The 14,656-nt window shown below is 47.1% G+C and overlaps 1 protein-coding gene across 1 annotated transcript in view; it reads left to right on the top strand.

Moving 5' to 3' along the window:
* LOC140694343 (unconventional myosin-XVI-like) overlaps positions 1 to 14,656 on the top strand; it is a 148,212-nt gene that overhangs the window by 23,060 nt on the left and 110,496 nt on the right. The window contains 3 exon segments of the mRNA XM_072957621.1: positions 4,731 to 4,906; positions 7,243 to 7,323; positions 7,576 to 7,781. Coding sequence (XP_072813722.1) covers positions 4,731 to 4,906; positions 7,243 to 7,323; positions 7,576 to 7,781 — 463 coding nt within the window.

The raw sequence follows: 14,656 nt of genomic DNA, 5'->3' as shown, positions 1-14,656 counted from the left end.
AATTTCCTCTTCAGTGAATTAAAATTATCGTCTTTTGTGCTTTACGTTGCTTTAAGTGAGATGGAGTCATTTATCATTCCTGGGGAAAGAAGCAGATGATAGCCTTTCATGAAATAGTTGGATGCCTTTGAGCTGGAAATAAGAGCTCCATATCACTTCTGGCTGGAGGAGCACATTTACCTTAAATCAAATGGCAGAGTTGCGACATACTGGTCTTCAAGGGGAGTTGCACGGCTTGCCTCTCAGAACGGATGGTTATTGAGTTCTCTGACGGGCAGAGACTAATGATGAAAGCTCGGACTGAGCATAAGCCCACGTGAGAGAAAGAATTGAGATAATTCATCCTATCGATTATCACTGGAAACACCTTCCTTCCAGTTTTTAAATATTTGGACTTTCATTTATAACAGACTTCCGTTTAATCCATATATTCTGTGAAGACCTAACATACAGGGTGTTTTCAAAGTTGGAGCAATGCCTCCCTTGTTCTTATGTTTCATGGTGGCAGAATACATGTTTAGGATGAAAGCATGGTGGCTAGTGATGGTGCAACCCTGCATGTGTTCATGGAGTCCCTGTATTTTGAAGGCCTTCTTTTTGTGTATACTTGCCAGCAAGTATACACCGAGAGAGAACAGGTGGATCTTGTTTTATTCGAAATACTTTAGACCATAGGTACCTCTGAGCAAGAGGACAAAGTTTACAATGTGTCCTTTTATGTCCTTACAAGAGGGAGCAAGCTTTTTCTGCAAAGGACTAGAGAATAAATAGTTTAGGCTTTGTGAGCCGTAGCATCTCTGTTGCAACTACTCAACTCTGCTGTTACAATAAGGAAGCAGCCACAGACAATACAAATGGATGTGGCTGGGTTCCAATAAAGCTTTATTGACAAAAACAGGCAGTGGCCTAGATTTGGCCCACAGGTCAGAGTGGCTCACCTATTCCATCATATAGGCCAAAGATGCCTGGTTGTGATAGTATTTTATGAATCTGTGGAATGTTTTGACACTACCAATAGTTATTAAAAGCAAGTGTAATTTGCAGATAATAATAATGATTTGTTTCCAGGCACTTTGCTAAGCACTTTGCTTATGGCATGTGATTTAATTTCATATTATCGGGAGGCTCCGAGCTGAGGAAGGAGACAGGGTCTGCTGTAGGGTCCGGACTAACAGACCTGTGTCTTGTGAGACACCTGACCAGGGAAGACAGGGCGCCGGGCAGCTCAGCTCACACAGAAACATAGTGAGTGCCCTCGTCTGTGCCTGAGACAGAAATGAAGTCCACTTGACTCCGAAAAAGGCAGAAAGAGTTAAAACCCAGACTCTTCAGTCTGCTTATAAGTAGAGGAAAGCTTATGATTTACCATTAATGATGATGTTAATGATTTTGAGCATCTCTGCGTGCCTGCTCATAGACTTGGGCACCTATGTTAGCTTATCTCATTTACGGACAGAAAGATGCCTAGTGCCGTGTGCATGAGCCCCAGAGAGGGGTGCTTCCCATGCCATTGTGTGCTCAGAGGGACATGAAGGGAGGTGCCAGCTGCAGGTGACTCCCAGACGCAGGGAAGGAGGCTAGAGCCATGCCTTCAGCAGGGGCTTCTTATCAGGTTCTGCGATTAGGGGCAACACGGTGGCCAAATTTCTTTTTTTTTTCTTCATTAAAAATTTTTTTTTTACCTGAAGTATTTCATTTATTTGTCATAATATCCTTTATGTGATATTTTTTAAAATTTTATTTTATTGAATTATAGTCAGTTTACAATGCTGTGTCAATTTCCAGTGTAGAGCACACTTTTTTGAATTTCTCTTTTTATGTCCCGAAGAACCTGCTCCCACCTCCCACTTGCTCAGCTTGTGGGCGGGGCTCGGGTGCTAGGGTCGCAGCATGCTGGCTTCTCCCTGGCAGTAGGTAGACGCTGGTCCTACTTGGCTCTCATGCACATGGTTCAGAGAAAGGACAGAAACTGGTCAGTTATGTGTTTTGGGTCATAGTTATGTCTAATGTTTCTAGATCTAGTAAAGGCTTTTTTCCCAATTATGGGAATCCCCTGTTACATCGTCTATCTGTGGTTCTATCCATCTATAGACTGGCTATAAATAAAAATAATATTTTTATATCTAAAACATGCTGTACACCAGAACTTGATACACCGTAACTGACTATACTTCAATAAAATATATATAAAGAACATTTTAATTTGTTTAAAGGGGCATAGTATTATCTGTTTATTGTTTAACTGTTTATTTTGAAATGATTTCAAACTTCAAGTTATAAAGTTAGTACAAAGAGCTCCCACATGCCCTCCCCCAGATTTCTTCCGTGCCCTTTCCTGTTTTCTCTTGCTCCTTTTCTCTCTTCCTCTCTTTTTCCTCCTCTGTACGTGTGTGTGTGCGCGCGCATGCTTGCGTGTACGTACGTACATTTCTGAACCACGGAAGAGTGACCGAATGTGCCCTTATGCCTCAGTACTTCCATGCATGCCCTGAGACCGGGGACGCCCCCCCACACAACCTCAGTGAGGTCCCAGCACATGTAGCACTGCTGTGCTGCCCACGGCTAACTCGGAGTTTGTGTCAGCCTTTACTGGTGACCCACCGATGCCCTCCACAGTGACTCCCCCAGTTCACCGCCCTTTGCTGCATTTCTTGCCACTTCTCATTTGTCTCCTTTGATCTGGGACGTGTCCTCAGCTCTTATTTTTCTTCATGACATTAATATTTAAAAAGAAAAAAGAAAGGCCAGCTTTTGGAGAACGTCCCTCAGTCTGGGCTTATGTGCTGTCTCCTCGCATTGGAGTCAGTTTTCTCCTTTTTGGCAGGAGCCCCGTGGAGGAGAGGAGGGAGGTGTCTGTCTCAGCGCATCATGTTCGGGGGCGCATAGCGACCGGTGGAAAGGTCAGCGGGGACCTTCACCTTGAGCACTTTGTTAAAGCGGTGTCCTGCAGGGTTCCCTAAATCACTGTTTTCTTTGTAATTGATAACTGACTTGTAAGGAAGTATTTGAGACAATATAGTCTCTCTCACCAAACTTTCACTTGTTTTGCATACGCTAATGGTTCTTACCTAAATCAGTAATTTCTCTTTTGGTTGCAAAATGGTAATTTTCTAACCCCATCGACAGTGACATTCTACTGTACGAATGACTCTTTTTTTTTTTTAACTGAAGTATTGTCAGTTACAATGTGTCAGTTTCTGGTGTGCAGCACAGCGTCCCAGCTGTGCATATGCAGACATAGGTTCCTATCTATATAAGAACTTCCCTTTCTGATTCCTTCATTCATTCGTCCTTTCATTTATCATCAGATGGACTCATGGATTCTTATTTTACTTAAGGAACCGTAATACATTACTGTCATTATTTTGTCAGTAAAACTGCCCAAGACTTGCCCAGGGAGGACCCTCCAAGCTAGCCCCCCGTCCTTCTGATAGCTTCTCACATCTTTTCAGCGCTTTTTTACGTTCTGGCCTTCCAAAATGTTCCAGGGTCCTCTGCTTCGCCTCGGCTCTAGAATCAGCCATTTATCCAAGAAGCCTTATTTCATTGTAGAGGAGAATGGAGTCAAGAATCACTAAGAAATGGGGTCACTGTGAGCCCATTGCTACTGGGATGTTATTGCTTTCAGACCCTTTCAGAACTAGAAAATTTAAGACATAGGTGTAGATTTTACATGTATATGTTTGTGTGTGTATATTGCTGTGTATTGAAAGTCATGAATTTACCATGACACCTGTAATTCCAGCCCAACACCACAGGCTCCCTTTTGCCTTCCTGTCATTCGTAGTTGTATGTGCCTTTGCTGGCCCCCCTGGCCCCCTCCTGGCTGGCTCACATGGGCCCCGCCTGCTCACATGGCTGATAAATGTACTAACTGGGCAAGCAGGGTGGTCTGAGTGCAGAAGCGGCAGCGGCCGGGGTGCCTGGTGACTGCCCGTCGCTCACGGTCTGACGGGAGGAGCCCGATTTCTGTATGTCTGTTACATCGCATTTGAGCCGGTAGGAATCCACAAAGCAGGGACTGTCACGGTTATTTCAGGGAAAAGGGAATTAGGGCTTCAGAACTGTCTACATACAGATAGAAGTGACGCAAGAACCATGCCTTCTGGAGCCGTGACTGCCACTGACGTCGTCACCATTCCCTCGTGAGCCCCTTTCTTCCCGAGGTGTCGAGAAAGGAAAATGGACCCGGAATCACTGGGCTCTTTGTAACCTAACTTCTAAAAGGAAGCGGTTGCTTTCGCTGTTGCAGCTTAGCTGGCTCAGGAGGAGAGGCGTTTCTTCCCCCACGGCTGAGACAGCCGGAGGAGGCGGGGTCTCCCCAGGTGCCCACAGACAGCTCGGAGACAGCGCCTCCTGGGGCACGGGTTCCCTGAGCGAGGCGCTGCCGGCAGGAGCCATGGGCCTTGGGGACGCGGTCTCGGGCACTAAGGTCTGAGTGGGGGCCCTCGGTTCCCTCCGGTTCCTGCCGTCTGGAGGGCAGTCGGTGGTGCTCCGTTCCAGCGCAGAGAGCGCAGTGAGGCCTGGGAGCCTGGGGTCAAGGGCAAGGAAGGTCAGAGTTCACTAAAGTGGAGGAAATAGGAGAGGGGCAAAGGGAACCATGGCCTCCTCAGTTTCCTCCCCCCTGAGCGTGTCTTAGTGGGGGGAGCCCATGGATGGGGAGGAAGCTGAATGCTCAAGTCAGTTATGACTTGAACGCCACTTACGATCTTCGCTTATTTATTTCCCAGCTAGTGAAAACGTCGTGATCAATCATTTGTTCCAATCGAAACTGTCAGAAACAGGATCCCTCGTGTCTTCTTCTCCGTCTTGTAAATTCAGAGGACACGGATCTGCCCGGCTCAGCAAGCACGTGCCAGCATCTTCAGCGATCGGGGGCAGGAGGAGCTATCTAGAGCTTAGCAAGGTAGGCATTTCTGTGATTCTTGTCTGGTTGTTTTTAAGTGTGCTTAGCACATTCACCACTTCTTTTCAAGAAAAAAAAAGCGCCACCCTGAACACTAATGGAAGGAAATTGATGTTTATTTTAAAAAATTAAAGAAAAAGACTGCTTCCCTAAAGTCTTACCCTCCAAGAGAAAACAGTGCAGGAGAAGGTGGAGCAGAGGCAAAATCTGATAGCAAGCGCGGTGGTAGTCATTGCATTGGTTGTCGGGGCAGCGTCTTATTTCTGTCTCATCTCCGTGACTGTCTTTTTGACGAATGGGTGGGAACTTCAGGGACAGTAGGTTTACAGGGAGTAAACTTAGCCACCTGATTCTGTTGACATTAATCACTTCAGAGGTTTTAAGTCTCCAAACAATAAATTGTAATTTTTCATGCAGACATAGTATCTTTTTCAGGTCCTAGAGTTTCGGTGTGTGTTTTGTAGAGTTTTGATTCATGTTAGCACGGCACTAAGGTTTAACGTGTATTTGTGCCCAACACAAGTGTGGTGGTACTTACAACCTGAAGATTCCATTTGTAAAACAGAACTAAAAAACTCAGTGAAGAGTTATTTCAGACTGAAATGTTTTAAGTTTATGAATTCAGTGCCCGATTGTACCCCAGTTTGTTCTGCTTGCCTCTACAGAGATGATGAAAGATGAGAATCATGATTGGGAAGGTGTCCAGGACAGTCCGTTTTAGAAATTCCGTTGTTGTAGCTTGCTGGAATGTGTTTCAGCTTACCAGTTAAGATAAAAGCACAATTAAAGTCAACTCTATTAGGGAAGGGTGGCAGGAATGTGTATAGTGTATTAGAAATGTGCAGTGTGTCTGTGTTTAGCCAGTAGACCCAGAATCAAGAATCCTTTGGTAGAGTTGTTCTGGAACTGGGTGAACACAGGAATTCAATCCCATTGCACACGAAATGGCATCTTTTACATAAAAAAGACAAATGATCACCCTTTGTAAGAAAGATCTCAGTTCCTGGGGTTCTGCTGAAAGGCCTGGTCCTTGCTTTCTTAATCATCCTGGAAAACAAGAAGTCACCACACACCTCTAAACTGAAATTCCTAACCTGAATTATTGCACATTACAGGCATGGATGCCATTAGCCTTTCCCCCGAAGGCCTGCCAAAGGGAGATCATTCACTGCAGTTCCTCCACCCAGAAAGGGACACTGAGCGCTCAATTTCGAGGGATGGAGCCTTATTTATTATGATTATTCCTCAAGTGTTCCACTCCGCACTTCCCTTCAGAGGGCCCTCACCCCTCCACGTCCACGCCCGGGACCAGCAGAGTGGCTGTCCACCTGATCCTTACCTAAGCACCACGTTTGGCTTTGGGTTTGTGGAAAACAGGTTGATCTTAGACCCATCGCTTCGTTTTACATCCGCTTGTCAGTTACACGCGATCGTTTCAGCTGACGGTTCACCTAATGGAAGGAAATGAGCCGTCACCTTGTTCCCAGTAGCACCGTATTGACAAGAACATTTCACCTGGTTTTTTCTCTTCTGTTGAGACCTCTTATTTTAAGAGAAATAGTTTGGAATCGATAGGTGCGTTGGCCTAAGTCAGTGTGAGTTTGTGGCGTGCGGTAGTTACGTCAGTGGCTGAGGGTTCTTTTAGCCTCTGGTGGAATTTAATTGCCTCCTGCCCTTTATTTCTTCACCCCCTGGGTTCATTTCCACTGACTTCTTTAACCCCCATTATCATTTCGTCTTGGCTGTGTATGAATTTCTTCCTTATAAGAGTTATGGATCATTATTGATCAAAGAAAGCAGTCGATTGTCATTTTTCACAGGCAGGTACTTTACTAACCTCTTTCAGTCATTAAAAAAAAAGAAGAAAAGGAAGCGAAAGGAAAACTGAGTAAGAAACTGATTATAGTTAAACTTGGGGGGCAAACCGATGACTGTGAAAACATGAAACCTTTGTGACATAACACAGCATCCTTTCGCCCCAGACTAAGCTACGTTTCACGATAAACACGGGCAGTTAGCGCTAGGATCCGGACACCAGGCTGAGATGACTGTACCACCACGCAAGTCAAGGTCTGTGTTTATTCTCAAGTCAAAGTAGGTGCAGGTTGGTGACGGCCATGGACTTGAAAGGCTGCGGTAATGTTTTTCTGCACGAAGCTGCCCATCCCCGTGACTTAGGGTACCATGGCAGGAAGTCACCTGGTACTGATTTTTAGAGTCTAAGTCTGCATCTGCCTGTAAGTGAGTTTACCTGGATGGGAGGATTAATTTTTTTCTTCTAAACTGGAATTCAGTCAAATAAATCTGCTCACCCTTTCTTTTTGTTTTCGTTACAGTTATTAAAAAAGAAAGGAAATTCTACATTTCTTCAAAGACTAGAATGGGGAGGTCCGGTCACCGTGGCGTCGCAACTCAGGGTTAGTTGAAATTTTCAGATTTCAAAAACTTTTTTGATTCTATCAACTGTAGAGGGCTTACATAGAATTGCCCCCGTCTTTGACCACTTGGGTACCTTTAAAGTAGTAAGCATGCCCACGGACACCTAAGATGAGTGAATGTGTAGTAAATAAAGCCGAGGACTGAAAATAAAGATTTTTACTGAAAACCTGTTTACGTCGTGAGCCAGTGTCTTCTCCGGGGACTCAGCCGTGTTTCGGTTCTCTCTGCAGAAAACCCTGCTGGACATTACGGGGAAGCTTCAGAGGTGCTCCCCGCACTTTGTTCATTGCATCAAACCCAATAACTCGAAGCTGCCAGATGTGTTCGATGACTTTTACGTGTCAGCCCAGCTGCAGTACATCGGGGTCCTGGAGATGGTGAAGATCATCCGGCATGGATACCCCATCCACCTTTCCTTCTTGGACTTCCTGTGGAGGTGAGTTTTTCTCCTGTGTCTGCTGCTCCGGGTAACGCGCTGACGATGTTGGAACACAGTTCTTCTGTTTTCTTTCCTGGCGTTCCTTTTATCCTTTACATTCTTCTCTCCTGAGTAAACAAAATGCTCTGGGAGGCAGTGAAATGCTCTGGAGAGGCTCAGATAAAAAGTTGCTGAACATACTCGATACCTTGGAAACAATGTTCACATTCCCTTAAATTTAGATTTCCTTGGATGTAAACATTTATAAAAATGTGGCACATGAGATACCCCTTCCTTTATATCTATGGACAGAATATTTTTTAAACCAAGAGTTGGCAGACTGCACTCACTGGCCAAATCCAGCCCACCACCTATTTTTGTAAATAGAGGTTTGTTGGGACACAGCCAGTGAAAATAATGAGAATGTCTGTTTTTAGACAATCAAACAATAAAAGAGGGTGGGGGAAAAAGAAACCAGAAAGTATTTAGTAATCTCATATCAAAATTATAAAATTTAAAAACAATACTGACATAACATAATATCAATATTATAAGTATCACACATTTTGGTGCAAGTGTTAAAAGTCAGCCTTCCCACCCCTAAGGTACAAATGATCTTTGGTTCAATGAGTTTAAAACCTGCCCATGTATGAGTTTAAAATAATAGATTCCCAAATTTATCCCAGCCCTTCTGAATGACAGCCAGCAGAAAGTGGGGTCCACGGGCCCCCTGGTCTGTCTGCTGGGGAGGGGGACGGTGACGCTGTCACCCGCCTTGCCTTGCTGGGAGCAGGGGCCCTCCAGCATTCCTGCTCGTCAGCGTCACTGCAGGCTCGGCAGAACGCAGACTCCTGGGCAGCAGCTCCAGGGTTCCAGACTCACAGGTGCAGCTGAGGGCTGTGGATCAGCGTCCCCCACCAGTTCCCAGGTGGCGCTGGCCTTGCTGCGTGTGGGCAGCCTTGTGACAACCACTGGCCTGGAGCCTCTGCTCACTGGAGGATAACGCCTTTGTTTTGTTCTGGTTTCCCTGGCCGAGGGCTAGAAGTATGTGAATGCATCTTGGTGATCAAAGCTAACTTGCTGAGAATGAAGAGTCCCAGGCATTCATTCACTGATTTACTGGATTAAATCTGCTAAGTTGTGAGCCTCCCCAGTGATCTGTGTGCACGTGTTTCAGAAGCACTGCTCGTGGGTTCCTACACTGGATGGGAAATAGGATTAATCTCATCCTATTTTTTAAAGTGTATTTGATGCATTTTCTTCAGTTTATTTTGTTAGTGTCTTAGAATCATAGAATCAAAGACACTTTGCATTAAAATGTCCCTCAGTGTTTCTCTGGTATAATCTTCGGTAGCTGCACGAATCTTCCTTCCTGCTGCTCCAACAAGCACTCGTTTGAATTGTCCTCTTTTCCCATGGCTGTGTGTGTGTGTACACAACATTATACTTCATAATGATTAGAACATTTTTTGACCTTTGTTGTTTGTGTTTGTCCAGTTTGACGTATATGCTCCACCAGGAATTATCTGCATTAAAATAGTATATGCGGTGATTATCCTCTACGCATAAGTGCAGTTCCCTGTGTATATGCATTCTTGCTGTGCTGTGGCCTCTAGGCAGACCCCCTCTTATTCAGTCTCCATGCCTGCGCCTCGTGGGTGTTTAATCAATGTTTTCGGTATGAAGCTGGCACTAGAGACTAATGGTTGTTCAATTTAAAGTAATATTTCGGCAAAACAGAGACCACAGTTATATCATGTTTGTTTAGAAGATTAATGGGGATGGGAAATGATACTTTTGGGTAAATCTTTGCATTTCTTTAACCAGACCCTTACTGAAAAGGAGATGTGATTGCAGTGTGTCGTCCTTGTTTGTAATTGCATGTCAACAGAAATGGAATTATTGATTTATTTCCGTGGAAATTTGTCATGATCTCTCTTAAATGAAGGACTCCAATCTGGAATATTATCACAAAAACACCGATCCATACAGAGATGATCAGTTTCTATAGAACTTGAATAAAACACGATCCACCGAACGTCGCATCAACATACAGCATGTTTATTCAGAAAGCTCTTCGGAACTTTGGAATTCCCCTGGGCAGCCAGCATCACCATATAAACAATGCCTAGAGGTGTCATGTAATAGAAGCTTCTGGTTGCCAAAGTATCAGATAACAGTTTCTGTGTAAAACGTTTATTTTCTCTTCGTTATCACCTTCTCTTAACTGTTACAGAATAAAACCTGATCAAATTACTTTGTTTAGTTTACAAAAAGGAATATGGTTACTACGAAAATACTGGACAAAGAAGGAAAATACGTCCAGTTATGAAGCAAGCACCGACTCATTTGAACAGCATGTGTGTTGCTTCTGAAGTCCGGCGTGATGACACGTGCGGATAATGGACCCGTCTGTGGAATCTGCAGGCGGACGTGATGACGTTGCAAATTTGCTTTCTGGAACCCTGGCTTTAATAACTGTCCATCATTTTGAGGCTTCCTAATCAAAACTGGAGAACTGTGTTTGTCGAGAGATCCTATGTTGATTAAAAGAGAAGTATTCTTGCTGAATTCCTTTTCCTAATAGCACCAATAGCTTCTGATGATGTGGATGTCAGGGCCTGTCTCCGTGGCAGGAGACTCTCCAAGGGTGGGTGCACAAGGAGGAAGGAAAGGAGCAATCACGCTAAATTATTATGTGCAGATCATGGTATGTCACTGGACTTCAGGCTATTGTTGACTGAATTGTTCCCCCACAAAACCTTCTGTGTTGGAGCTGGAACCCCTAATGAGACCTGTTTGGGTCTATAAGGAGGTAATTAAGGGTAAATGAGGTCATAAGGGTGGGGTCCTGATCCGATAGGATTAGTGTCCTTATAATAAAAGTCACCAGAGAGCGTGTCCTTCTCTGCTATTTGGGTCCTCAGTGGAAACTAAGGGGCCCACACTGTGATCCTGGACTTCCCAGCCTCCAGGACAGTGCGAAAATAGTCTTCTGTCGTTTAAGCCTTCAGGTCTGGGGCATTTTGTTTTGGTGGCCTGAGCGGGCCGGGAGCCTGTGTTTGTGGATCTGTGCTTCTGTGGTGTCAGAAGGCCGCAGAGTCGGGCGAGCTATGCTGGGCAGCTTTGGCTGCTTTGTTCACATGTTATGATACTCCTGTGCAGATGAGCCGAAGTCTAGTTTACACGCACGTGTCACGTGGTTTCAAAAACTGCGTGGCTTTGTTCATGTGATTGTATCCTTTCCACCTTTTTCTCCAACTACTCAGTGACGTTTATTGATATTTAAGATTCACTGAGGCATCCTCTCCATTGGAAAATCTTCATAAAATCCAAAATTGGCTTGTGTCTCTTCCCTAAGCTCCAGAGAGGCCTTGTGTATTAGGTTTATTATGTGCTCACTGGAACTATCCATTTACGTGCCGGCCTCAACCACTAGACCAGAGGTTAGCAAACCACAGCCCGCAGACCCAGTCTGGCCTGCCGCCTGCTTTTGTATGACCTGCGAGCTAAGAATGTTTCCTACATGTTTAAATTGTCACATTTTAAATGGTTAGATACATACCTATGTAACAGCCTCAATTGTGCCTCTCTGCATACAAAGCTAAAATACTTACTCTCTGGCCCTTTACAGAAAAAAAATCACTACCCCTGCTCTAGGCGTCGGCCCCTTGGATGTGGGCAGGTAGCTCTCTAAAGCTGGCTGGATTCCTCAGTTTGTGAGGATTTTCTGCTGGCACTGGAGAAGGCAGCTCTTACCAGCACGTTCTGTAGAACATGAAGTGCCACATGCAACTATGAAGGTTTCTTTCTCTTTTACGTCGCATTTGACTGCGTTTAGAAAAAGTATACCCCAGCTCGAATCAGCTCTGACTCGGGTCTTTTTTTCATGACAGACCCTGGGGTTAAGGAACAGCCCCGCTCTAGAACGTGCTCTTTCTGTGTCTGGGGGAGAAGAGACATGGCTGGATGGCTGTCACAACTTCTGCTGAGATGCGGCATTTGTCACTGTCTCGTATTCCGTTGGTTAAAGGCGGTCCCCTGGCCCGGGCCAACATCAGTAGAGTGGAGAAGTGTCCTGCTCACAGGAAGTACTGCAGAACGCGTGACAGGGTGAGGCTCTGTGCGCGGGACTTGTTAGCAGGTGCTGTGTATCAGAACACTCCAAACCCGAGTGGCATGAAACGGCAGCCTGTTGCTTCTCCCTGTTCTGTGGGTTCCCTGGGCTTCGCGGGGCGTCCTTGCCTGGCATCCTCCGTCGGTCGCAGGCATACAGCAGAGGCTGGTGCTAGCTGGGCCCAGTGCACAAGGCAGCTTCTCTGTTCACGTGTCTGGTGCCTGCATGTTCCTCCTCAGGGTCTCTCTCTCCAGCAGATCAGTCTGGACTTCTTACCTGGTGGCTCAAAGTTCCAAGAAGCAAGAAGATAAACTTGCAGTCCTCTTAAAAGCTGGGCCAGGAACTGGTGCCACATCACTTCCCTTCTGTCTTACTGGTCGAAGCAGCCGCAGAGCAGCTGAGCGCTCTCCCCTGGGAGGAGGCCATCGGCATCGGCCGGCTGTGGGACAAGCCACCACATCCTCTTAAAGGGACAACATTGCAGGTGACTGGGAACAATAAGAATTTCCCACGTAAGTGTACATGAGTTCGGAGTGTTGAGTAGGGTAATGCCAGCGTGGCTTGTTTTTTTTTGTCCAAATTGTGGAATTGAGGGAAAGGGTCGTATGAGGCCATGCTGAGGAAAAGCTTCTGAGGCGTCTGCAAAGTGCCCTGTGTGGTGCTCATGCTGCCATCATTTTCAAAGCTTTCCTTGATTCCCGGTGTGCTTGAGATGTGATAATTCCCATGGCTTTTTAGCGGCCAAGGCCGTGCCAGACCTTGGTCCTGTGCCTGTCTGCTCCTCTCCGGTGCCAGCCTTCCGCGTGTTCCTCCTCTTCCAGACCTTGCGGGGACCTCTTCTGGAACCTAGCTGTGGGTGCTGGGTGGCAGGCTGCGAAGGGCCGCATGCGTCAGCCGTCTCCGGACTTGTTTGTGGTTGGCCGGGGGTGGTGGGTGGCAGGACAGCATCTCCCCGGGGAGAGGTGCACCCGTTACTGCGGTGCATTCATTTGGAAGAGACAAAGGGCTTGTTGAGTTGGAGCAGCTCGTGGACTGGTGTTGTGCTTGGCACGGGGAGGGCTGTGATCTGCGTTTTGAGACTGTTACTGGATGAGATCCCCCTTAGAAAGAGTTGGAGCCATTCAGCTTGTTTAAATGACACCGTTGTTGCTGAAAGGTCAGGCTGTGAAAGAACACAGCCGTGATATTAAATTGGGTGCGAGGAGAGGGATGAATGCAGGCACGCTTCAGCTGATTGGGTTAAACTAAATGGCGGTGGCTGCCCAGTGAGGCAGAATCCCCAGGTACCGATCTGGTTTGGAATCATCTAAAAGTTTTCCTTGTTCCGTGGAAGTGAATCTAGTTAGTGTCAATACATCTTTCACAGAAACGTGAATTAATCAGCTCAGGAGCTATTAAATATTCTAATTTGACTGGCAAAGGGTGCATTTTCTTCGGGGTAACTTTGCCAAGTCTAAGCATATTCTTTCTGATAAAACCACTCTGCTGGGGTGGCTGATTGTCGAAGGTGCAGTGAAGTTCGGGAGGAAACAGGGTCTGCTGTGGCTGTTCAGTGACACGCAACGGAGGAAGGAGGAGTGGAAGCAATAGCTTCTCGCGGGCATTTCAGTGTGAGCACGTTAGGCGGACCTTTAGCGGGAGCCTGCCCTGCTGCTCAGTGGATTATGAGTTACGCATCCCCCACCACCTACTTCGGGCGTCTGTGAACTTGTACAGAAGCCCAGGCGGGAAGCACGTAGGCCGCAGGCCACGGGGCGCCGGTGCACCTGCTCAGCCCCACCGTGGTGCCACAGACAGCGAGTGAGTGAGCGGGCGAGGAGAGCTCTGCAGACTTTGTTGGCGTGAACAGAAGGTGGGTGGTTTTGACCCAAGGGTAGCCAGCGCTTTATCTAGTCCCATTCGTCCTCTTTCTGATAGCACTGTAGGGGGGGGTTCCATGGAAAAGGGGGCAGATAATGAGAGATGACTTTGACGTTTGCTTTTGTACGTGTACCATCCAGCTTAGACCCTAATCTCTACCCTAGGAAGCGGGGTCACCTCCATGACAGCATCCGTGCACTCACTCATCGCCCCCTTCTCCATCATTCGTTCATTCACTCCCACTTTATACAGGCACGTTGCTGAACCAGAATGCCATTGTGACTTGGAAAGTCACTGTCAGCAGCATCTCGGGCGTCGTCACAGGGTGGCCTTGTGCCCCCGCCGTTCCTCAGGCCCTGAACCTGCACCGAGCGCTCATGATCCTGTCCTCATGGTAACCCTTTTAGGTAACTACTCTCATCGCTCAGCCCTTAGTCACTGTGCCATTAATACTTCTCGCCCTTTGCGTTAAGTTTGCCGCGGGTCGGATTCACCAGCGCTGACCGAGCCCTGGCACCGCGCGCCGGGCTCTTCACAGGCCTTGTCTCGTTGAATCCCCGCCGCGTCCCCACACGCTGCGTTCTCAGCGGCGAGCCTGCTTTACTGCTGCGAAAACTGCCGCCCCGAGGAGTGAGGAGCTGGTCCTAAGCCTCACCCTGTCCCTGAGGGAGTTTTAGCCGCTCCCCACGCGAGGGCCGTGCTGACAACGGCCCTGCTCCGAAGCCCTTGCTCCGTCTGCTTGCTCCACTCCGAGGGCAGTCTCTGCATGCGCGCTTGCCTTTCACGCCTCCAGGCACAGCCGCGGGGCGCCGGGAAGGCACCGGGATGGGGACGGGGCCAAGAACCCCTGGAGAGTGCTGAAACTCAGCGCCGGGCCCTTCACACTGGATCAGCTTTGCTCTGTTTCCCGAAAAAC

Source organism: Vicugna pacos, unplaced genomic scaffold, assembly GCF_048564905.1.
Source record: "Vicugna pacos unplaced genomic scaffold, VicPac4 scaffold_21, whole genome shotgun sequence".
Lineage (NCBI taxonomy): Eukaryota > Metazoa > Chordata > Mammalia > Artiodactyla > Camelidae > Vicugna > Vicugna pacos.
Note: the sequence above shows the minus strand (reverse complement) of the source record. Positions and strands in the feature narration are given on the sequence as shown.